Consider the following 27,288-nt stretch of genomic DNA (forward strand, 5'->3'; position numbering starts at 1 on the left):
TTTCCCATTATTATTTGTAAACGTGTAAAGTAGCATTTTTTTTTCTGAAATATGTATGCCATGTGCTGTCTGTTCTCAATAAGAGCTGATTAATTACACACCCTCAAAGAACATTTTTCTTCCCAAATGGATTATGTTCTCTTTAAATGGAGGAAGGTTACTGACAATCATTGTATGTGCCATGGCTGAAATAAATGAGTTCTTGTCAGAACAAGGGGAGAAAAATAGAAATTTGGGCTAAGCCAAAACATGAGGCTGGCAAATTTTGGCCTCTGGATTCTTAGAAATCCTCCCCATCTGTCCGGTGATTGATAGTCCTCTTTTCATCAGACAAATACACTTTTGGAAGGGTCTTTTATAAGAGATACAATCACTTTGGTGTAACATTTTCCATAAGTATTGGATTTGCAATTAGTATTTTGTTGATGTTTAATAGCAAGGCATTGAAACATTCTTTAATAATTGTCCATTTATTTCCTCCATGCGGCAGGTATCCATTTTTGCTTTGTGTATTTTAATGCTCCGTTATCATTATGAAGAAACCTTCCTTATTCCTGGTAAAATATCTTTACTCTGAGATCTAATCTGTCTTACAGTGATATGGCCCCCCAGCTTTCTTTTGACTCGTGTTGACATAATATATGTTCTTACATTCTTTTCTTTTAACTCATTTGTCCTCATTTTTAAAAAAGCTTGTTTGTGTAGTCAACAGAGTTGAACTCACATTTTTATCCAAAGAATACTCTCTTTTAATTTTGGTGTTTAGACCATTTACATTTAATATTATTATTATGTTTAGATTTGATTTATTATTTTGCTATTTATTTTATAATTGTCCAGTCTACCTTACTTTTTTTTTTTTTTTTGCATTTTCTTGCACTGAGTACATTTAATGATGTTCTTTTATCTCCTTTGTTGTCCTCCTAGCTAAAACACTTTATCATTTTAATGGCTGCTGTAGAGTTTATAGTATATTTTTCTTTAACTTATAGACCAGTTTCAACTGCGATTACATCCTGATAATATTTGATTGGATACAAGATATTAATTTTTCTCATTTTTTTTGTATTGCAATACATATCCTAGTGTTTAGTACTATGATTCAGTTAAGTTACTTGGAGTCAGTTTTATACTTTTATTTCTTGCTTTTATGATTTTTTTAAGCAACTCCAAAGTAGTGCTAAATCTATGACTAATTATTCTCTACTGAGGCATGACTTTTCTGAATTATCTATTCAATATCCTATTATTTTTTCCAGTTTTGTTAGTGAAAACAACCACTATTCCTGGCCTTATATGAATGCTAGACACTGTTTCTCTTACATTTTTTCAGATGATTTTTTTTCCCCTAAACTGGAACAGTTTCCTCATACAGATGCATTGTTCAGTACACTGAAAACTTGAGGCAGATATCTGGGGTTTTTTTCTCTGCTTAAACTTGAGCACTCAGAACTGACTAAACCAAATTTGTGGCTAGATGTCTTTAAACAAAATCTCTTCTTCCAGTTTTCTGTGTTCCCTAAAAACATTTTAACTTTGCAAACTTCCTAAACACAATTAATCTTTTACTATTCCTGTATATTTCCAAAGCACATTGTATGCACCCTTATTAAGAAACTCCACTCTATCTTATAGAAGTGTAACCACTTGTCTGACTTCCTTGAAGGGAAAAAAATTGATATGTTGATTTGTATATTTATACATTTCATAGTAAGAATAAGGATTAACATAGTAGCAATTAACAATATTTGTTGTTAGATAAACAATACAGAATTCTCAATCATTTCTATAACTCAAAAATAAAAGTCTAGTTCTGGAATCTAGAAGGCTAATAAAAGAAACAGAGGTACCCCAAATTTTCAAACATGATTCCAAAAATGAGTCAAGTGTCAATTGCTGTGAGTAAATGGATCAATTTCCTCCTCTGCATTATACAAGTTTTGTGTGCTGATAATACCTAATATTAAATAAATATAATATGGAGTATTTATATTCAGTACTAACAGAGTATTAAAAAAAGCCTCTCTTTTTTTTTTTTCCAAATAGCAATTTTCTCTCTCTGACACAGTTGAACTATAGTTTATGTGTGTTCTTAAATCATGTAGGACAATTTCCAAAAGGTCTTTGCTTGTAAGACAAGGCCTCATTCTAAGAACTAGGCTTTCAAGTACATAGGGTCTGAGGAAGTGAGTAGCACGGTATGTAGCAATAAGGATTTCATAAGCCTTTCTTCCTGTCTTCTGACCAACGGTATCCACTCTTTAATGCTCAGATTATCTGTTCTTTATAATTTCCAAAGGACTATTGATCTTTTTTTTACTGATAACATATAGAGCATAATTATATTTCTTGAAATTTTCTATTTTTAGAAGGATTTGAAGTATTTGTCAAAAATTGAATTCAGGTTGAGTCCACTGTTCTCCCTGTAGCTATTTCTAATTCTGTGAGGTTCTTGTTCTTTGTGCTCAGAATATTCTCTCTTTGAAAGACCGATCTGCCTTCTTCTTCAAATCCTTAGCTTAGATGTAGTTATCTGACCACTGTCTACTATGAGCATGTTTCCTTTAAAGAATGAAGCTAATGAAAGGTTTTGGCACTTGCTCTGAGTAACAGTCAGCTACAGTATTATTACCTCACGTGATAACTATGTAGTTTTCTCCATACCTGGGAAACATTTCTTATACTTAATATGGGAAATGAAAATAATTTCAACAGATACATATTTTAGACTGTTTAAAATCACGTTGTATGAGTTAAGAGGATAATCTTTAAATACACTTCCAATTCAGGATTAAGCCCTAAACTTCAAGAGGTTCATTTGATTTTGGCTGTTTCTCAGTTCATTCAATATCATTAGCTGGTGCTTAGTGGCGGATTCTAAATAAGAGGTCTTACTTGCATGTAAGTCCATTGTTTTAGAGAAAATATTAATTAAAATAAGTGGTGGGTGAATTTAAGTCAAACAGGGCCATGCCTCTATTCTGAGTTTAAATCCCTGACTCATTTTTTTTCTGTCTTCCTGGATACAATATAGAAATATGTATTTGATAAATATCTCCATCCAAAAGAAAAGAATTCAAAATCACATTTAGAGCTTTGAACTAAATCTTTCACAGTAACAGATGCTCTTTCCTGAAACAAGCTCATCCCACCCAGTGTATTTAATAGAATCAATTTTACAAGTGAGGGGCAGGTGGGTGGAGGAACATGCATCTCATAACCTGCCTCCCTTCATACTCATTCATATATTGCATATTTTTCCCATTTGTGTTTTTATAGGCACACAGATTATTATAGTTGCATAGCCAGAGTGATACCAGCAAGGCCTGGGGCCCAGCTTTGCAGCACATTTTTGCAGTGACTGTGACAAGCTTGGAAAAATAACCTGGTTGACAACTACATTTATCTGCTAAATGTGTCTTGGAGCAAAGAATAGCAACAATGGAGAAGATACTTTTACTCTTTCTGTCCAGAAAGTCACCTCTGCACTTAGGATAAAGAATAATACGGAGCCTTGTGGATGGAAAAGAATATATTATTTATTTATAGTACCTTTTTGGTTTTTCTTCTTTTTCCACAGAGACTGAAAGAATTAAAGCAAAGGGAATTTGCTCGGAATGTAGCTTCTAAGTCATGGAAAGATGAGAAGAAACAAGAAAAAGCACTTAAACGACTCCATCAGCTGGCTGAATTAAGGCAGCAATCTGAATGGTAAGCATTAAAGGTGTCTGGAATGGTTCAAAACCCTCTTCAACCTATTGGGAAATTTTAAAGGCAAATCTACTGTAACAATGTAAACAAATAATAACTAACTAACAGATATGTCTGAAGGGCAAATATAGTTAAACATACATAAATTAATTACTTTTGGCCTTTGATATTTTTCTTTCCTAATATTGTTAATTTAATGTACCCTATAATGAAATGATCCCAGAATGATTCAAATACATTAGCATTTATTCTATCCAGTTGAATAAATTGATTAATATCACTTCTTAATATATGTTCTAAATTTTGTAATAATACTTTTAAAAACCATAATTAACAATACATTTTAGGGGGTGGAAAATACGTCTTCTGAACATTTCCCTGTACATACCAGAGTCGAGTATAAATAACACGATCATTGTCTGGCTGACAAACAAGATGTAATTAATGCAGTTAACTTTACCACACAGTGCCATTTAAATTGATAATTATAATATAACAAGCTTTATACTAATACGTTTTTGTAGCTGAAAAATAGCAGTTTTACAAACGCTTGGAACCACTGGATGTTTCAAAGTTGTTACCTGGAATGCAATTAAATTTGCAGATTGTGATTTGTGTGCATATGAATCATAATGTAAAACACTAATGTAGCTAATTAATGTGTTTGACAGCAACCTAGTGAATTGTGAAATTTATGCCTCTGTGCCAGAATTTAAACCCCTGTTGCTTAAATGGAAAGTAATATGTAATAAACAGGAGTGAGTAGCTCAATTAGTTACCACAAATTATTAGACTTAAAAGGTAATTTTAAGGAAACACTTATTTTTGTAGGACCAATTATGAGTAAAAATACTATTAATATTCAACTTGCATGTATTTATGTATTTGTAACTCTTAAAATAATCTATGAAAATACATAAAAATCATATTAAAAATAAATGAGAAGTTTAGTATGAAGACAAAATAAAGATACAACACGTAGTCAGAAGTAACGTTAATACAAAAATGCATGGTCTGGGGTCTTATAGAACCCTAGAAGCAACATATACATTTGCTACTGAGCTTTCTACAGTCAACACAATGAGGGACTTACAATATGTTTATTGTCATTGAGAACTCAGACAGTCCTTGCCAAAACAGGGCTTAGAAGGAAAAGTTCTATTGTTGTTAGGGCAGCATGCAGGAAACAATCTAGGGAAAGAGTCAATTCCTGTAGTGATTAATGATGAGATGCAGTAAGTCAGATCGTAACAAATGGTACAAGTTCGACCATAGATAGACATCTTTAGATGGGTCCTTTAAGGCCACAACAGCAAATCTAAATAGTCTTAATAAATATAATTTTGGTTGTTAGTTATTATGAAAGTTGTCACACTTCTACATTTCTACTTACCCATTCTATATTTTCCTCCGGCATAAATAACAAAACATCAGAGGTGCCTTGCTGATGGCGGTGGTAATGGTAATGGTGATGATGATAATGATGGTGATGATGGTGATGGTTTGTTTAGAAGTTCTAAGTTTGCCAGAGCTACCCATTAAGTTTCTTCCAAATAAAAAAGTCCACTCTATTAAGTTTCAGCTATCCCTCTGTAAGCCTTATTTACTGAACAATCACAAACCTAACCACTCCTTTTGGTGATTTGATAAAATAGGCAAGCTCTCTGGATCATAATGTGCCCATATTGTTAGGGAAAAGACAAGTGTTCAGCTTTCTAGGTATAGAGCGAGAAACTAGAAAAATATTTTTTTATCTTCTACTATCCATCACCTGCCTCCTAGCCAATTGCTCTCTCTGCTTAAACAGCCTCATGGCTGAAGGAAAGTCACTTAACAAATACTTTATTTTGGTAGGTGAATTGACAAGTGAAAGTTAAAAATAAAAGAAAAATAAAAAAACATTGGCATTACTCTTCTCCCAGACAATCTTTCTTTGTCCTTTTTCCTCATAATGAGGGCTTCTGAATAGTATGATCTAGGTAACAAAATTCTTCCGTGACCCTTTGGGAGAAGAAAGGTGAATTTACTGGTAGTGCGTAAAATGATGGCAAAAAAATAGTAATAGATCTTATAAAGGGTCATCAAATTTGACCGTCTCTTAACTAGTTCCAGCCAACCTGTTTCCTTAGCAATATCAGTTATTATATGGGGATGAGGGGATAGTCACTCTCTGTATGTGAACTTCTTATATATATAAGTTTAAGTACATCTTAATATTACAATTTTTCCAAACTTTAAAAAAGTTTAGGGCCATTGATTCTGAGACTATGAATTCTTTAAACGGTGTCATTTCTTAATGTTCCACATTATCTAGCTCTTATATTTATGAAGTTTTTCATATAAGAGCTGGAAAATGGAACATTAAAAAATGACACCATTTAAAAAAATCATGTTATTTTGATATGTTTTGCTGTTTGGAAAGGATGCTTTTTGAACAGGAGAGAATAAAATTGTGCATTTGTTAAGCTGCAGAGTATTAGAATTTTTGGAGAACAATTTGAATGGATAATCCATCAATAAGAATTAAAAGCCAAACTCTACAGACATTTTATTAACCATTATTTTAATATAAGTAAGAAAATATTTTAAAAACTAAAGGAAATTCCAAAGAAGTGAGGGAAACATTAAATGTGGAGAAAACTATAAAAATTGAAGCTTCATTGAGAATGCAAATGTGGTTTCCAGGGGCTGGCTGGTGGGAGAAATTTGAAGGTATTGTTCAAAGTTTATAAACTTTCAGATGTAAGATGAATAAGTTTTGAGGATCTAATGTAGAGCATGATTATCTTCGCTAATAATACTGTATTGTTTACTTGAAATTTGCCAAGAGAGTGAATCTGGTGTCCTTATCTCACACAAAATGGTAACTACGTGTATGATAGATGTACAAATTAATTTGTATGCATACATCAAACGATCACATTGTGTACCTTGAATATATACAATTTTTATTTTCCAGTTATATCTGAATAAATCTAGAAAAAGTTAAAGCTATAATAATGTTATAATACATAAACTTGTATTAAAATAGTAGAATTTAAAACCCCACAAAGATAAAAACAGGGTTTTCCAAAATAATAAGAATAACTTTGATTTAAGAAAAAGCAAATTAAAGTTTATAAAGCAACAAGATAAAAAGTTTAAAGAGTAAAAGTAAGAAGTATCAAAGTTTAACAATAAGGACAAAATGTTAAAACTTGTGAAAAACCTATAATTATAAATGCAATTTAAATTGCAAAATGAGAACTAGAATTAAGGACAAGAAGCTAGAGAACAGTATATTACAAAAACAAGAAGAGCAAAGAAATTTTAAAATATTTAAAGGAATGTAAAATGAAGAAGCTTGCACATTAGAGAGCTAAATGGTAAAATAAAACAGCAGTACAGAAAAGAACATTTAGATTAGCGTAAAGCAAGAAAATGAATAAAATAGTGTCAGGATGATCAGCAAAATTATTATTAAGAAAAGGATATATATAATATATATAACATGGTATAATAAATACTAAAATCACTGCATAATAATGGAATTGGGAAAGGAAGAACAATAGTATCCATACACTAGACTTGTGGAATAATTTCAACCTGTATGAGTTTCATACAGGTGATAATGTCAGATTGATTGAAGCTGCTGGAGAAGGTTAACTTAATCCAGAAGTATAGTTCCTACTTAATCCAAATGGTGGCTACAAATATGGGAAATCATCTCTTTGGTACCAAGGCAAAGTTGAATGCGGCAGCTGTTTCTGGATCACTTCCTTCTATCTGCAGGCTGGAGGCATTTTCAAAGACCAATAATGTTGTAATAAAGTCTCTACACTCTTTATTTACTTTTGTGCTTGAAAGAAACATTCAGTAACTTATATGCCATCTTAGAATGCTCCTCACTATTCATTTTATTAAATATGCCTAATGAACATAAAAAGATGACTCAAAAAAAGGAGATTAGTGTGATGAATAAGAACTTTCTATTATGAAAGAGTTACTGTAAGGAAGAGAATACAGCTTTTAAAAACTTCTAAATTTAGTTTTTTACAAGATTTAAAGGAACTCTGTAATTCTAAAATTACAACCATTCATGAAGAGGAGACATTCTAAAATGACATTCATGAAAAGGAGACATTCTAAAATCATTAAAAACTAAATAGTGGCTAAAATTAGTGTTTGCAAGTTAAAATCCATATGGTCATAATTTGTAAACAGATTGAATATTGTAAAAAAATTGAGTCAGTAAAATAGAAATTAAATCAAAGAATTTCTCCCTGAACTATAGACAAAGACTGAACACAGAGTAAGGTACTGAGATAAATATCAATACCTAAAGGATATATTCAGGAGAACCAATGATTTTAAAAAAACATAAATTCCAAAGGAAGCAATAATCAGATAAATCGAGGAAAAAAAATGTATCTGAACTGAAGAAAGTTAAATTCAAAGTGCCCAAGAACTACTAGTAAAAATTCACCCAAATTAATCAGCCTGTAACTATGTTCTGTTAAAATGTTATACATACATATATATATATATATATGTATTAATATATATACTCTTTATGTAACACATCTAATAAATTATATGTATTTATATTTTTACACTTTATACAAAGGGAAAAGCACACAAGCAGATTCATCTCAAAGATAAATAAAGGGAAGTTAATTCAGTATGTCTGTAATATTAGACATCTAGAGACAATGAAGCAAAGTACATGAAATTTGTACTTTGTGATTTTAGAATTCTATGCTGATTTGCCAAAGAATGGGTAAAAGAAACCAACAGGAATTTGTTAGACAAGGACTCAGAAAGCACTACTCTGCATTAGAATTTCAGCAACATATGGAAGAGATATCAGTTGGCTTAGAATTTTATATTCAAGCAACAAATGACTAGATGAAAGTAAAATAAAAATCAAAATTAGAAATAAGCGAACAAACACGTCCAAGCATATGGAACAAGAAAAAGGAAAATAATGCCAGTTCAAAGCAAACAATAAGAAAAATGATGTGATTTGTATTGTCTTCTTTCCAGTGAAGCCTTTTTATAGTAGAGGTTATATAGATAGACTGTTAAAGGGCACATAATTTTAATCTAAAGAATTTTATCTCTTATATATGTTGGTATTTTCAGTCTTCTGTACGAATTGCTAATGAAGCTCAGTAGAACAAATAACCTTTTAAGACCTTTAAAACCTAAAACATATAATACAGAAATAGTAGAAAAAATATTTTGGTGAGCAAGAAGCAAAGGAAAAGATTTCAAAATCATTGAAGACATTTAGATAGATTGTACATATCTCTTATTATGCATTTATTATAATTAGTCAAATTACTGACAAGTCATAAAGAAAGAACTTATCACTGTGTTTCAAAGGTAAATGAATATGAGGGAATTTTAAGACCAAGGAACTAAACATTATAAAATGTTAGAACTAATACATAAAAGCAAATTTTAAAAATATTTTTATATTTTTAAAGTGACTTAATTCTATTTAATTTCTTATTTAATGTGAATGCACTGATCGGAAAACTATTAGTGAAACAATGTTAAATCTGTATTCCTAAGATTGACAGATTCTGTAGGACATATATTGTGATGTAAATGCTTTAGAAGCACTAGCATAAGATATTCACTTGCTATTGCTTTTTGGTAATTGCAAAATACTACATGTAAACAATTCATTTTAGAAATAGCCACTATAAAATTTATGCTAAGCTACATAAGCACAACAAAAGGTTGTATTTTAGAAGATGTAGCTCATAAATTGTAAAACAACTCATCTTAGAAACACTAGGAAATGTTCATATGTAGATGTGATTCCAAAGCTAGTATCTTAATCATTTAAATATTTATTGTATTTACAGTGTTTCTGGAAATGGACCAGCATACAAAGCCCCCAAGGTAGCCATAGAAAAGCAACTCCAGCAAGGAATTTTCCCCGTTAAGAATGGCAGAAAGGTATCATGCATGAAGAGTGCTCTTCTCCTTAAAGGAAAAAATCTCCCCAGAATCATTTCCGATAAACAGCGGTCCACCGTGCCAAATCAACACCAATTACAATCAGACAGGCGTTGTTTGTTTGGAAATCGGGTACCTCAAACATCTTCAGATCTCAGCAATGCAAATCACAGAACAGGAGTATCATTTTCTTTTTCCAAAAAAGTGCACCTAAAATTAGAATCTTCAGCATCAGTTTTCAGTGAGAACACAGAAGAAACTCACGATTGTAACAAGTCACCCATTTATAAAACAAAACAAATTGCAGATAAATGCAAGTGCTGCAGGTTTGCAAATAAAGATACACACCTTACCAAGGAAAAAGAGGTAAACATCTCACCAAGCCATCTGGAAAGTGTTTTACACAATACCATCTCCATAAACTCTAAAATTTTGCAAGACAATAACAACTCTATTGATGAGAGACTAGAAGATTCAATTGGCATTCATGCTTCATTCTCTAAATCTAACATTCATCTTTCAGATGTAGATTTTACTCCTTCCAGCAGAGAAAAAGAAACTAGAAATACATTGAAGAACACTTTAGAAAACTGTGTGAATCACCCATGCCAAGCAAATGCTTCCTTCAGCCCACCAAACATTTACAACCATAGTGATGCCAGGATATTTGAATGCCTGGATGAGTTTTCATCAGCAGAGCCAAGTGAACAAAAGAGTACAGTGCATCTGAATCCAAATTCCAGAATAGAGAACAGAGAAAAATCTTTAGATAAAACAGAAAGAGTTAGCAAAAATGTTCAAAGACTTATAAGAGAAGCATGTACCCATAATGTGGCATCTAAACCACTACCTTTTCTCCACGTTCAAAGCAAGGATGGCCACACCACTCTTCAATGGCCTACGGAACTTCTACTCTTTACAAAAACAGAACCCTGTATCTCTTATGGCTGCAACCCACTATATTTTGATTTTAAGCTTTCTCGGAACACAAAGGAAGACCACAATCCAGAGGACTTAAAAATAGAATTGGGTAAGAAGTCCTTGGAAGTGAAGACTAAAAGAGAGAGCCAAGTCTCAGGTTTAATCGAAGACCAACAAAAATTGATCCAAGAAGATAATCAATATCTGAAACCAAAGATGATGATAGCTAATCCGGATTGGGAAAAATTCCAGAGGAAATATAATTTGGACTACAGTGATTCTGAGCCAAATAAGAGTGAATATGCTTTTAGTGCAAATGATTTGGAAATGAAAAATCCTGAAGTGCCTCTTTACCTCAATACATCTCTAAAGGATTATGCTGGAAAGAATAATAGTGAGAACGAACTTAAGGAAGCTTCAAGGGCCCATTGGCAAGGCTGCAGAAAGGTAGTTCTCAGTGATACAGATGAGGACGTATCTTGTCCTTCCTACATCTCCAGGACTAAAAAGAATAAATTGATTCCCTGCAATCCTCATTTGGAATTTGAAGATGAAAGACAATTCAACTGCAAGTCCAGTCCTCATACAGTAGGGGGTAACAGTGACCATGGGAAAGACTTCAGTGTAATTTTAAACAGTAACCACATCAGCATGACCAACAAGGTTTCTGGATGTGGAAATCGAAGATACAAGAGATGCTCTCCAAAGTCATCTTTGAGTAGATATTCTTGCTCTTCGGACACATCCCCTAGCAGCATGTCTAGCTTGAGAAGTACTTGTTCAAGTCATAGATTCAATGGTAATAGCAGAGGTAATTTTCTCTGCTTCTATAAAAGAGAACACCACTCAGTTGAAAGGCACAAACGGAAATGTCTGAAGCACAACTGCCTCTACTTGTCTGATGAAATAGCAAAGCGCAGTCAAATGCAGTCTGAACCACAGAAAGAGAGGAACTGCAAATTGTGGGAATCATTTAAAAATGAAAAATACTCAAAACGTAGATATTGTCACTGTAGAGAAAGACAAAAACTGGGCAAAAATCAACAACAATTTTCAGGGCTAAAATCTACGAGAATCATCTGTTGTGATTCTAACTCACAGATTTCCTGTACTGGAAGCAGTAAAAAACCACCTAATTGCCAGGGAACTCAGCACGATAGATTGGATTCTTACTCAAGGGAGAAAATTTATTACTTGAATAAAAGCAAGAGAAATCAAGAGTCTTTGGGCAGCCCTCACATTTGTGATCTGGGAAAAGTCAGGCCCATGAAGTATAACTCCAGGAATATCAGCTGCCTTCTAAAGAACTGTTCCAGTGGCCCTTCAGAAACTACAGAATCGAACATTACAGAAGGAGAGAGGACCCCTCTGACAGCAAAAAGCCTTTTAGAAAGAGTACAAGCCAAGAAATGTCAGGAACAATCAAGTAATGTTGAGGTCTCTTCAAACAGTTGTAAAAATGAATTAGAGGCTCCTTCGCAAGTCCCATGCACAATTCAACTTGTACCATCAGGCTGTAACAGACAAGCATTGCCTTTGTCTGAAAAAATACAGTATGGAAGCGAGAGCAGAAATGATCAAGACAGTGCAATTCCAAGGACTACAGAGAAAGACAAAAGCAAAAGCTCACAGACAAATAATTTTACAATTTTAGCAGACACTGATTGTGATAACCATCTCTCTAAAGGTATAATTCACCTAGTAACAGAGTCTCCGTCACTAAACATAAAAATGAATCCAACAACAAAAGAACAATCAAAACCTTTAATTAGTGAAATCCAACCTTTTATTCAAAGCTGTGACCCACCAAATGAATTCCCTGGTGCTTTTCCATCTAATAGATATACTGGTGTTACTGATTCAACAGAGACCAAAGAAGACCAAATAAATCTAGACTTACAGGATGTAAGCATGCATATAAATCATGTAGAGGGAAATATAAACTCTTACTATGACAGAACTATGCAGAAGCCTGACAAAGTCAAAGACGAATTAGACATGTGTCATAAATCTCTCTCTCCCCCTTTAATTCAACAACCCATAACATTTTCTCCTGAGGAAATAGATAAATATAAGTTCCTACAGCTACAAGCCCAGCAGCATATGCAGAAGCAACTCCTGTCAAAGCATCTTCGAGTTTTGCCTGCTGCAGGGCCTACTGCCTTCTCTCCGGCCTCAACCGTACAGACAGTTCCAGTTCACCAGCACACTTCTATCACTACCATCCACCACACGTTCCTGCAGCATTTTGCTGTTTCTGCTTCCTTAAGTTCTCATAACAGTCACCTCCCTATTGCTCATCTACATCCTCTTTCACAGGCACATTTCACTCCTATTTCATTTTCAACTCTGACTCCAACCATTATCCCTGCACACCCCACTTTCTTAGCAGGTCATCCCCTGCATTTAGTAGCTGCTACCCCCTTCCACCCATCTCACATAACACTTCAGCCCCTGCCCCCTACAGCATTTATTCCTACATTGTTTGGCCCTCACTTAAATCCAGCCACAACTTCTATCATCCACTTGAATCCTTTAATCCAACCAGTATTCCAAGGTCAAGATTTTTGCCATCATTCTTGCTCTAGCCAGATGCAACAGTTAAATGAAGTGAAAGAGGCCTTAAATGTGTCCACACACTTGAACTAGTAAGTGTTAAAGCCCCTCTTGTGGATAATTTTTTTAATTGTCACTACCTATACAATAATATATTTAAAGAAGTCTATCGATTATAAGATTTAAAATGTTGCTGCCAATTCAAAATGTGACCAATATATAAATATGAACTGAATTGCTAATATTAAAACGAGCATTTTAATAATTTTTTAGCTTGCCAAAACAATAGGCAAATTTAAATAATTTTATGAAAGTGTTGAGGGAAGAGGGAAAGGGTTAAAGATTTGTTTTGGATGGGTTCTCACGTGTTATAAAATGCAACTGAAAACCTTCAAGCAGAGCATTAAAATTAAAAAGAAAAATCAAACGAAATATGGCACCCTGTGTCCTAAGTATTTGTTGCGCGAATGAATGAGTGTTGATTTGGCTTATTTGTTAGACAATAAAAGGTCAGTGAAATGAAGTAATTATTTAAAGTAATTTCTATCGTTAACTATTGACTAAGTTTTCGATTAATGTAGTCTGTTACTGTATTTTCATAGGAAATAAGAACAAGACATTTTCTGATTAATTTAGGTTGAAAATTACACTTTAATGAAAAACAATCTTTATAGATTATACTTTTGAGTTTCTGTGAAAAATAAATTATCTTCATTTCACACAAATCTATGTCAAGGTAATTTTGTAAGTGTAAGAATCAGCAAAATCTAAAACTAAGAATGTTTAACTTTTGTATAAAAAACATATACAAACTATTGTTAGTATTTGATGATACAAACTCAAAAATAAATTGTGCTCAGAATAATCTTTTAAATATATTGATCAATCTGTCAAATATTACAGGAACTAAAATGTTTATTATTCTTCTACTCAAAAATTTTACTATGTTCAGCCAATACATGTATAAGGATAGAGGTAAAGGTTTGAAAATGTCAGTGTTTTTACATGTTTATTGAGGATATCTTATTAAATATCTGGTGTGTTTTATTCACTTGTACTAGATATTTATGAAACAATGAATGATGAGGAATAAAATCACCATCCATGTAATTTTGCAAATAATTTCAAACATTCATTCAAAATGGTTTTCGGCCCCCAAAATTTGTATTTCATACATCTATATTGGTGCATAATCCTACAGTTAGGTTTATTATTTTATGTTCTTAAGCATGAGTTTCAGAGAAAATCAAACTTAACAGAAATGGAGGTAATCATTTATCTAATGCTGTCTATACAAAGATGCAAACTCCTCTACCACTAGAAGATTTGAGGATGCCTTCTTCAGCCTTGGCTTCAAAAGGAAGATGGCTATATTTACTTAAGGCCTGTTGTGATTCAGGTAGAGGTACCCTAACCACTTGTTTGCATTATCTTCTTTAATTTTCACAACTGTATTTTGAAATCAGTATTATCATTCCTCATTACAGATAAGGAAAATGAAGTAGAAAGGTTAAATACTAAATACTTGGTAAACAGTAGGAAAGGACATCATTGATTCAGGAGAGACAGCTGAGAGAAAAAGAGAAAGAAAGGGTGGAGGGAAGAAAAATAATAAAAGGGGATAAAGTAAATTTGAAGTTTTAACAGAAAGAAAAACTGCAGTTTCCAAGATATCACCAGAAACTTGCGAGAAGAACGTTCTGACTGGTATACAACAGTGACAAAATCTAATTTATTTAAAATGAATGGAGAAATGAAGAAAAACCATCAAATAGCAAGGAGCTATACTTGCATGGAATTCCATAAAAATGGTTATAAAAGACCATTGATGAACATTGAGTAAATCCAAAAAGAAGTGAGACAAATGAAATATTTCTTATAAAATGGATGACAAATGGTCTAGCAGGTTTTTTTTAAGTAATGTGGATAATTATTTCCTAAAGCAAATTATGAAGCTGATGCAGAGCCAAGATAGAGTAATCATGGGAACTCACTAGAAGTCCTATTATAAAAGACACTGACCACCTGATTGATTTTTATAATTGCCTTGGTGACAATTTAAACTCTCATAAGGTTAGACCTGAGCACCTCTACTGAGCACTTAATTTTGACTAACAAAGACAGATTGATATGAATGGATGGCATGGAAGTGACTATTCCGTCTTGTATTAACAGTGATGAAGTGTTCACTGGACGGACAAACTAATTTGGACTATGTGGAAAGCAACCGTCTCCCTTTAAATAAAAGATAATTTGTACTCCAAGGTGAGAAATTGGAAAAGTTGTGGCATCACATGAGGAAATATGCAATTATGCAGCTTACTTCCCCCCAAATCAGTAACTGTAGGCTGAAATACTGTTCTATTTTCCATTTTACCTTAAGATAAACACATTCTGGGAAAAGAAAAATAAACAGAATTGAAAATATATATTGAACCCTAAAATAGTTCAATTATAAAAAAAATTGTCACTGTGATGGATTTATTTTTAGCAGTGTTTCCCTCCATTTACATAATTATTTGACAGGTGACTTTTAGCATTAAATTTATTTTATGACTAGTACCTGATATTTACAGGTTAATTCTCTTCATGGGATTACTGTTTCACAAGTGGCTCATGGAGGCAGTTTTGTAAAAAATCTGTCTTAAACTCTAAATGCTTAAGAAAGGCTGTGAAATCTTTACACACATGCATGCACAAACACACATTTATCTATCTATATGTCTTTCTTACAGATTATGAACCAGTCTAGCCTCAGATAGTATCATTGGATTCGAGGTAAACAAAATAAATACTTTGTATGAAGAACTGAAAATGTGGGAAAGTTCATCTTCTTAATAATTCCCTGCCAAATTCAGCAAGAAAAAAATACAATGGGCCTATAAAAATGCAAAGGTAAACTTAAGGTTTATCTTTAAGACGTTATAAATATTGGAAGTGATTAGAATATAGAGAATGATTTAGAAAGTCTCCAATTCCCAAAGTTTTTGCTTAGGTAGACATTTTACAAAATCCCTTGAAATTTGTTTCACTTCCCAAAAATGGATTTAACAGTGACTCCTTTTCTTTAGTTTCTGCCAGGACTTAATGGAATCTCTCTGTTATCTCTAAATGGAAATATACTTAAAGAAACTAATTCTGTAAAATGTTTCTGTTAAATGAAACACTTAACCAGTACAATTACTCAGGATTCTATTGCTGAATCTGACTATCTCCTTAATGCGTGAAGTTATTACTTACCTAGCTCCAAATGCTGGCAGCAGCACAGCTTTCTGAATTTTACCACCATACAATGAAATACATTGAAATGTATTTCAAATGATTTGAAACAATAATTGGAGATATGGAGATGGCGCTACCCATTAGGATACCGCTTAGTGTTCAAGTATTCTACATATGTATGAATGAAATGTCCAGATCCCCCCCTCCACCCCAGGATATATGGATAGTTAACTCCTTAGTGGTGAAATAATACTGCTGCTCATCTCAAATCAGTAGCGCATTTCTTAATCATCCCTAAAAGTTCTGCATGTTTTCAGAGTTTCTGAGTTTTCAGAAACATAGTTAACATTCTGAAAAAAAAAAATGTAAATATCAGATTCAGTTTTGTAAAAACACAATTTAAAGGATCCAAATCTTACACATCAATGTATGCAGATAAGATATTTAGGGGCAAAATGAACCTAGCGCTCATCTCTGGCCCAGCAAAGCTCATGAAAAGATTTAGTTTTGATTCTTTAAATTAGATGGAATTCTGAAGGAAAATGTGCTCTCATTGGCAAATAGAAACATTATTCAAAAGCATGTGAGTGACAAGTTCCACACAATAGTCAGGAAAACAGATAGTTGCCCTTTGTGTTTCAGACTGAAACCACTTCACTAAGATGAGAATTTCCTACTAAAATACAAGTTCTCCTGCCAATAAGCCTGGGTCTAGAGGATTTTCCAAGGTTATCATTTCATTCCAGCAAAAATATTATCCACTTCTATTAGGTAGACATTGAAGGTGATTGTTGTATTTTTGGATTAAGCTATATTAAAATGGAAGCAGCAGCTGAATGGGTTAGGTTTAGAATAAGCCAATATTAGAAAGGTAAGCCAAAGGGGTCATTTTCATTCTGTGGAGTTATATATAGGAGGGAGAGCTCCCAATCCACTTTTTAAATTCTTTTCTCAAAGTCACTTCCTCTTTTTGCAAGCCCCTATTTTTCTTAATTAGCAAGAGTAAGAATATCTTGTGAGAAACATTAAAATAAAATCAGGCAAACTGGAAAACTTAAAATATGTATGAGTGCACATGTGAGTGTGAATCTGTGTGTTTTTAATAAATATACTCTTTAGTCTTTAATTGTAGATCTTGATCTTTGTTGAAAATAGTGTTTTCAAAAACATATTCACATATTGAAACAATAACTCCAAGAAGAGATTTCTTATCCCCAAGCAAAATTGTTAGTTACTTCCATATGTGAGATAAAATAGTTGACAATGTAAATTAGTTGTGTAGCTGTTTAAAGCAAATTCCCATCTTACTCAATTCTATTTAAAGTACTTAATTTGTAATTAAACTTGGTGATCCTCTGGCAATATGACACATAAACCAATAATTTTGTGTTGCATTTTCTGTATAAATTGTCCTTTTAAACTATACTGTGGCTAAGTAAATTGCACTATTGTACATGCAAAGCAGCTTTTTTTTAGGTTATTCAATAAATTACTTGGACTGTAGTTCAATGCAATAATATTTTTTTCAATAAAAAGCTTAATGATATAGGAGTGTTAGTCATGTATTTCTAACAAAAAGCATACCAAAATATAAGAACAAAATCAAATGCAAGATGGTGTGGAAATATTCTGTATTTTACACTGCTGAATTAAAATGCATTTGTCATTTTATTTATTACTGTATGTATTTATATTATATATTTAAAGGCTGGGATTTCTTAGACTATTTCTTAAAATTTTAGTGTTATTAAATTAAGCTGTTTCCTCAAACTGAAAATAAATATAACTTTAAAAATTCTATAGATGTATTCTTTGTTGAAACCTATCATATATATATAAATACTATAAAATCTGTTTCTTTTTATTTGCTTTTAAAAATGTGAACTAATGCTTTGCAATGTTCTAACAAAGCTTCATAAATAGTCTCAGGAATGTGTTCTCTAACTGGTAATATAATATAATATGGTAGCATTCTATACATTTATTATAACTTTCATGTGAACTCTAGAGATACTTTAATTAAAAGAAACCCCAATAAGCTGTTAGTCTCAATAGGACTCAACTCACTAGGAAATCTCTTTAATCAAGCATGACCAATGTCGTGGGAAAATGACATTTCATACAACTCCCACTTATCTTTACTTTCTTAATCGTTGCACCCCATGTTTAATAAACCCTCATCTGCTGGATGCTACTCTGATATTTGTGCAAAATATCAGAACAGGCATTGTTAGAAATAAGCACTAGATACTCTCTTGTTCTTGAATTACATCTACCCTTATCCTTCCCTATACCCTTCAATAAGCTTTAACCAAATGCTAAATCTCCTTACTTTTGTGTTTTAATTGAATGAGGTGTCACTACCTGTGCATTTTAATGGAGGAGAACTTTGCAATGCACCCTAAACTAGTGGTAGAGTTTGAGTTTTCAGTAGATAAATGTTTCAGATGTCAGTCACCTGCCTCCCTACACTTCCAGCCTAGATTCCCTACTTTTATGCTAGATCATTGATCAGAATTCTGCTTTGTAATAAAGTATCTTTTCACACAATACGTACACACCCACACACAACTACATGCACACATGTGCCTACCTACATTGTTGGTGGAGTCGTGATAGAAACTCTCCTTTCTTAATCAAATTGTCACCATTTATTGAGTACCTAATATATTAGAGCCAAATACTGTTTATGTCCTCCCCACTAGCTATATTCCTGGATTCCCCCGAGGAGGAAAATAAGTTTCTCCTGAAAATGAAAGTAGATGGTATTAATAATTACACTGAGACAAAGGAGCAAATGGTAATCTATGGTCTCTATACTCAGAGCCTGCTCTTCATAATGTGTGAGCCTTCTGCCTTTGTTCACTCTCTGTGTCATTTTTTGGTCCATCATAAAAATTTTTATACCAATAGAAAATGACTGTCACATACTCTTTTTCTTTTTTCTTTTTTCTTTTTTTTTTTTTTTTAACAGACAGGACCTCTGTCACCCAGGCTGGAGTGCAGTGGCACCATCATAGTTCACTGCAGCCTCAAATTCCTGGGTTCAAGCAATCCTCCTGCCTCATTCTGCAGAGTAACTGGGGCTACAGGCACATGCCACCACACTCTGGCTAATTTTTTAAAATTTTTTCTTGAGACAGGGGTCTCACTGTGTTGCTCAGGCTGGCTGCAAACTCCTGGCCTAAATTACACTCTGAGCTCTTCATCCCACAGTGCTGGGATTACAGGTGTGAGCCACTGTGCCCAACCCATCACATATTCTTGAGGTTTTTTTCTTTTACTACCTTTACTGGTAGATTTGAGTCATTTCCCAAATGCCAATCTATTAATACTTTGAATTCTAGGGAGAAAGTGTAGCAGAACTTTGTAAAGGTGCTTAACAATAAATAAATAAGTGAAAACCACTCAGCAGACTGGCACACTCAAGAGAATACTATACTTTATAAAGAATCATCAGTCAAACACCTTACAAATTAAACATTTTCTTTATATTCTGTTTATCAGAGAGATATTTCAAAGACACAGGATTTCAGTTATTTGGGATATAGCATGACATGTTCAGAAGAGGAAGCAAACTCTGATATCTCTTCATGGAATTGCTTCATTCATTATCAGGACATTTTAACAGATGCTTTTGTCTTTTGTTATATTTTATTCATAGTTTGTGGTCAAAAAATATTTCTTCCATATTTCTAAGACTTAAAGAGAGTAAAGAAAATATATTCTAAAAATAGACAATTAGGAAATAACTGGGATGTAACTCTCTGTTCTTTAAACCCCTAACTCCCCCAATAGTTTTTCGGGAATTGTATTATTCTGTTTCACACTGCTATAAAGATCTACCTGAGACCGGGTCATTTACAAAGAAAAGATGTTTACAGATATATACAGTTCCATAGGCTGTACAGGAAGCATGGCTTGGGAAACCTCAGGAAAATTACAATCATGGTGGAAGGGTGAAGGGGAAGCAAGCATGTCTGCCACACGGTGGAAGGAGAGGGAGCAAAATGGGAAGTACTACACACTTTAAAATAACCAGAACTCATGATAACTCACCATGATGAGAACAGCAAGGGGGAAATCCATCCCCCATGATTCAATCACCTCTCAACAGGTCCCTCACCCAACACTGGGAATTACAATTTCACATGAGATTTGGGTGAGGTCACAGATCCAAACCATATCATTCTGTCCTGGCCCCTTCCAAATCTCATGCACTTCTCACATTTTAGAATACAATCTTGCCTTCCCAAAAGTCCGCCAAAGTCTTAACTCATTTCAGCATGAACTCAAAAGTCTAAGTTCAAAGTCTCATCGGAGACAAGGCAAGTCCCTCCCACCTATGAGCCTGAAAAATCAAAAATAAGTTAGTTACTTCCACTATACAATGAAAGTATAGGCATTGGGTAAGTAGCCTCATTCCAAAAGGGAGAAATTGGCCAATACAAAGGGGTTACAGGCCACATTCAAGTCCAAAACCCAGCAGGGCAGTCATTAAATCTCAAAGCTTTGAAATAATCTTCCTTGATTTCATGTCTTACATTCAGGCCACACTGACACAAGGAGTGGGTTCCTGAGACTGTGGGTAGCTCTGCCCCTGTGGCTGCTTTCACAGGCTGGCATTGAGTGCCTGCAGCTTTTCCAGGTACACAGTGCAGGCTGTAGTTGGATCTACATTTCAGGGGTCTGTAGGATGGTGGCCCTCTTCTCACAGCTTAATAAGGCAGTGCCCTAATGGTGACTCTGTACGGGAGCTCCAATCCCACATTTCCCCTTCACACTGCCCTAGTAGAGGTTCTCCATGAGGGCTCCATCCCTGCAGCAAACTTCTGCATGGACATCCAGGCATTTCCATACATCTTTTGAAATCTAGGTGGAGGATCCCAAACCTCAATATTTGCCTTCTAGCTACCTGCAGCCTCAATGCCATGTGGATGCCACCAAGGCTTGGGGCTTGCACACTCTGAAGCAATGGCCCAATCTGCACCTTGACCCCTTTTAGCCATAGCTGAAGCTGGAATGGTTGGGATGCCAGGTTCCATGTCCTGAGGCTGCACAGAGCAATGGTGCCCTGGGCCTGCCCCCTGAAACCATTTTTTCCCTTCTAAGCCTCCAGGGGCTACCACAAAGGTCTCTGAAATGCCCTGGCAGCATTTTCCCCATTGTCTTGACTATTAACATTAGGCTCTTCTTCACTTATGCAATTTTATGCAGCCTAGTATTTCTCCCCAGTATATGGGTTTTCTTTTTTACTGCATGATCAGGCTGGAAATTTTCCAAACATTTATGCTCTGCTTCTGTTTCAAACGTAAGTTTCAATTTCAGGTCATTTCTTTGCTTATGCAAATAAGCATAGAATTTTGAAGCAGCCAGGCCACATCTTGAACATTTTGTTGCTTAGAAATTTCTTCTGCCTAAATGATACCCTAAATCATTACTCTCAAAGTGACCTTTACTCCAGTTCTCAATAAGTTCACCATCTCCATCTAAGACCTCCTTATTCCAGACCTCATTCCAGACTATCTGCATTTTGATCAAACCACTCAACAAGTCTCTAGGAAATTCCAAACTTTCCCTCATATTCCTGTATTTTTCTGAGCCCTCCAAACTGTTTCAACCTCTGCCCACTACCCGATTCCAAAGTCACTTCCATATTTTCGGTATTTTATAGCAATGCCCCACTTCTCCGGTACAAATTTTTTGTATTAGTTCCTTCTCACATGCTATTAAAAAACTACCTGATACTAGGTAATTTATAAATAAAAGAGGTTTAATAGACTCACAGTTCCACAGGCTGTACAGCAGGCATGGCTCGAGAGGCCTCAGGAAACTTATAATTGTAGCAGAAGGGTGAAGGGGAAGCAAGATCATCTTTACACGGCAGCAGGGGAGAGAGTGTGCAAAGAAGGAACTGCTACTCACTTTTAAACAACCAGATCATGAGAACCTGCTCACTATCATGAGAACAGAAAGGGGGGAAATCTGCCCCCATAATCCAATCACCTCTTACCAGGTCCCTCAGCCAACACTGGGTATTACAATTCAACATGAGATTTGGGTGGGGACAGAGAACCAAACCATATTAAAGATTTTTCAATGTTGACTAAAATAAAGATAAAATTAAATGATCTGTGAAAATGTGATGAATCTAGTTAACTTGAATATTTTTTCTTCTGGACATTTGTCCTTATCTGTATGTGATAACATTGACTACCAATTCTCAATTTAGCACAAGGAGCATATATCATTAAGGTAAAGCTAAAATTTCCTTTAGTTTGCCTAATTATAATATCAATATAAATATACAAATAATTTTAGAATTATATAAATTTCACAGTGACAATCAACTTCCATAGTTCTAATCCAAAGTCAATAATGTTTGCAGAACTGAAGCTTTCATATGCTAAATAGAACGTTTGGCATAGTTCAGTTTCAGGAATTGGGTTCATATACATTGTATTTAAAGTACTTAGAATATGAAATGAATATATATATCATTGCAATCAACCAGGAATTTTATGAGAAAAGTTCATTTCAGACCCCATCATACACTATTTATTCTCAAGAAAATTTATCAGTCTTCCTAATTTGAAGCAATTTATTCATTTGACTCTAGTATTCTGTGTACTTTGATTTTCCTCAAGTCTAACTCATTCCTTCTTTGCAGCCTTTTTTTCCTCCAGAGTTTCTGTATGCTACCAGACTCTAAAAGGTGGAGTGACCCAGGATTTTACTCTTAGAAATTTTCTTACTTCTATTGTACACATTATATGATTTTATTCAGCATCAAGCATTTAAGAACCATTTACACACTGATAATTCTCAACTTTGTATCTTCAGGTATGATTTTCCCTTGACCTCTACACTGTATTCAACAGCTTAGTCAAAACTTGCATAGAATATCTGTTAGTCATCAGAAAGTTAATGTCCTAAAAGGAAGTCTTGGTTTGCTTCCACAAATCCGCATCTTCCCCAGTACTCTATATCTCAATAAAGATCTCTATCAGTCCCCCAGTTTCTCAAGCTAAATTCTTGAGCATCCTCTTTGATTACTTTCTCATATCTCCCTTTCTTATCACCAATTAACCATCAGGTTCTACGAGTTCTACCTTCACAATATATCCAAACAGACCTCTTCTCATCATCTCTGTTGCTGCCATCATAATACATTCCGTCATCTTCTTTTACCTGAATACAGAAGTAACCTCCTAACTGGCATTTCTGCATTTCATGTACTTACAGACTAATCTACAGAGAGGAGACAGAGTGCTATCCTAAATACAGAAATATCGAATAGTTTCCAGCTATTTTTAGAACAAAAACCAATGTTCTTTCCACAACCTTTAAGAGCCAGTTTCATCTGGCTTCTGACAATCTCTATAACTTTATCTTCTTCATTCTTTCTTGCTCACTCCGATTTTGCTGCTTCTCAAACAAATCAAGCATCTGCCATACAAAGCCTTTGCATTTGCCATTTTTTCTGATTAGAATGCTCTTTCCTAGGTATTCTGATGATTCCTTTTCTCTTTCACTCAAGTGTTTTTCAAATGTCTACTCCTCAGGGAGGTCATACTTAACCACTGAATCTAGAAGATACCTACTTAAATATGGAAGGTTATACAATTAACCTTGAATTATTTTATAAAAATTAATAATATACTGTTATACACACTAATATTTATAGTTGCATTTGCATTTGTATATTTCTGAAGTCCATCTTAGAAATAAACATTTTGTGAGGAGGAAATTTGTGAGAGGAGAATTTTTTTCCTCTTTTGTTCAATGCTATATTTCAATTTCCTAGAATTATACTGGAAACACAGAAGACACCCTGTAAATATTTGTGGAGTAAAACAATAAATGAATGAATTGAAGAAGACTTTCAGCTTATTGGTTGACTTGATGCAATGATCTTTTACCGAGTGTCAGTGTGCAAAGTTTGATGCAATTTATTAAACAGATTATAATTTGGGAATCAAAGCCTATAATTTCATCCAAAGAGTAGAAGTAAAAAAAAAAAAAAAAAAAACTTGTTGAAATTGATAAAATATTTGTTGAAGTGTTGTTTAGTTGTTATTTTAACTTTTAGAATATCCTTAGGACATAATATATTATTTCCTTGAAGATGTAAACTGTACATGGATATATAAAATATTAATATATATTTTAATTATTGCATTGATTAGCACAAATATGTATCATATAACCTCTTTCAGTTGAGGGATTGTCTTCAATCCCTATAGTCAGAGGCAGTATAATCAATATTGTTTGGGTACATATATCTACTCCTCCATATGTAATGTTCCCACTGCTATTTACAGTTGGTAGGACACGTTGGAAATTCTATGGAGAGTGAATCCCTTAACCATTTAACTAACATGCATTAGGTAGCTACTACATGCAAGGCACAAACATAGCAGTACATAAACTATCTAACCATTTTAGTGAAGGTGGAAGAAAAAGAACAAAATAAATAAGCAAAATATGTGATCAAAAATAGTAAGTGCTGAAGAAGTTAATGGCAGTCTACACATAATGGAAGAGCCTATATTTGTACCAAAATGTTTTATTATGAAATCTATGCTTATTCTTCTACATGAAATGGTATAAGATAGCGATGGCTATCTGGGCAATGATGAATGTTTGTTTGGTTGCTCCACTAAAGAAGAATGGTGAGTTTAAAGAAATTCATCTATTTTGAATAGCCGGTAGAGAATATTTATAAAATTTACCCTAATGTTGGCCATGTTAAGCCTATTTTGACTTTGAGCCTGGAATTCTGTAATTGCACTGCTTCAAAATGTGTTGCTGTTGAATAATTTAAAATGCAACTTAGGCTTGTAGGAGAGACGATGGCATATTTACAAAGATATGAACGCAATATTGTAGTCATCAGTAATTAATGCATGTTCAAAAAAGGAAAAATAAACTTGATTTTAGAGAATGACAGGTGTAGTAGTCTTCTGAGTTCTCTGTTTTAGGAAAGCAGTTAGGTGTGATGAAAACCTTTAGCTTTTGGCAAAATCTACAGGGAAATTCCATTTCATCAAGAGGATAGGCTCCCCAGGGTTTGCTGCCGTTGTCTAACTAGTGGCTGTATTTATGAAAGTGTGACTGTTTCATGTCTCTTTGATGTGAAGCCATTTCCTTCAATCACGCAATCAATAATTATTTACTGGGCTTTTTGTTTTCTGTTATCCTAGTTATTTCTCCCCTCCCCCACACCCACTGACTTAAACAATAGCACAATTCCTTTTTTCTCTGTCTAGGAGCAGAATGAAAACTGTAAAATCATCCCATATGAAAATCGAAACTACATGAGAAATGTTACTTCTTGATTTCAGATTATCTTTCAAATGATAAATAAATTAATTAGCAGTTAATGAGGCTATCAAATGAAGCTTTTTGGATTGTTGTTACACAGAAAAATGTATCTTTGGGGATGATATCAAGTGTTTCTCCTTGGAAAGCCAGCACTGAATTGCAGCACTGCCTGGCCTTGGTTTCTTACTTCAAATTGAGCTGTCCTATTCTTGATGGCAGCATGGGGTTGGTTGTCACCACTTATATAGATGTTTCAGTGCTTCAGGCTGATTTCTGCCATGTGCTTGAAGCATTACACTGACCCTCGTGGGCACATCTGTTCTCCTTCTGCTCCTTAGATATTCTGCCCTCATCAATTTTTCTCACATGCCAATCCTATTGGAATTGAGTTTTCACAATCATTATGACAAATATGAAGAAGCAAATACATCCTGAACCCTGACCAGTGAGAATTTTATTCTGCCTACTAAGGTTGCATAGGTGGTAGTTGCACTAGCATTTAGTTACCAGCTGTGACAAGGAGACAAATTCTTATAAATTGAAAGTGTTTGTGACCACAGAGTTACTTTGTCAACTTGAGACTTGATATATGATAGTGTTCTATTAGAGAAAATGAGTTCATGTGCCAATTTGAGGGGCATGTCATTAATGAAGATTTCAGAGAGATACGAGCTTAAATATTTTCATAGAGAAGTGAGCTTATCCAAAAGTTTTCAATGTTATTCATGTTTCCTCAGTCAAGATGTACAGACATATCACAGGAAAAACATAGCAATCATAATTTACTAACAGGTTAAAGAGAAATGGTCACAATCTATTTGTCTCATCTACTACCACAAGATTGATAAGCATTAATTGGCTATGCCAGGATTGTCAAGCTCTAGAACAATGGTGTACTTGTGATTTTGCATCCTACTTTTTTTTTTAACTTACCATTATAACATTTTCCTTCTTGCTACATTGTTTCTTAATTAGCATTTTGAATTAGGAAGAAAAGTGCATGGGGTGAATATACTGTAATTTACATAACCATTCCCCATGTTATTGTTATTTAGACTTTCCCCCAGCTTTTTGCAAATATATAGAATGCTTCAATGAACATTTTTACAGATGTAGTACTTTTTCTTCTTATCATTACTGAGATATGGTTGGTTCTTGGAAATGGAGATCAAAGCACACATATTAAAGTTTTGTAGCTATTACCAAATTGCTTTCCAATGAGTTTTATCAAAGTCATAAATATAAATATATCAAAAACCATGACAGTAATGTGCTGTAATTCATTCCACTCTTCCTTCTCCTATCATTATCATTATCCTCATCATCATCACTATTATTATTCTATCTATACTATAATTATACCATAATTAAACAGCAATTGAAGATTAAAAAAGACTTTTGTATGTTCTTTTTTCCTTTATAAATTTAAAAAATAGTTACAGTTTCTACTTTTTGAATTATCTGTCAATATCTTTGGGAATCTACATAAAATAAGATTGTGTGTGGGAGTTTGTAGCTCTTGTTCTTTAACGGACTACAAATAAGCCTTAATCATTATACTTCACAGTTTTATTCCTAAGCTTGCATACCTACACTTTA

General features: G+C 33.9%; 1 protein-coding gene across 1 annotated transcript in view; it reads left to right on the forward strand.

Moving 5' to 3' along the window:
- The window catches only part of ZNF804B (zinc finger protein 804B), a 602,314-nt gene extending 587,589 nt beyond the window's left edge, over nt 1-14,725 (forward strand). The window contains exons 3-4 of the mRNA XM_030933033.1: nt 3,581-3,711; nt 9,570-14,725. Of these exons, the coding sequence (XP_030788893.1) occupies nt 3,581-3,711; nt 9,570-13,233 (3,795 nt within the window). The 3' untranslated portion in view covers nt 13,234-14,725. The remainder of the gene's footprint in view (nt 1-3,580; nt 3,712-9,569) is intronic.
- Nucleotides 14,726-27,288: the final 12,563 nt, after the last annotated feature.

Source organism: Rhinopithecus roxellana, chromosome 6 (genome assembly GCF_007565055.1).
Source record: "Rhinopithecus roxellana isolate Shanxi Qingling chromosome 6, ASM756505v1, whole genome shotgun sequence".
NCBI classification, from domain to species: Eukaryota; Metazoa; Chordata; class Mammalia; order Primates; family Cercopithecidae; genus Rhinopithecus; species Rhinopithecus roxellana.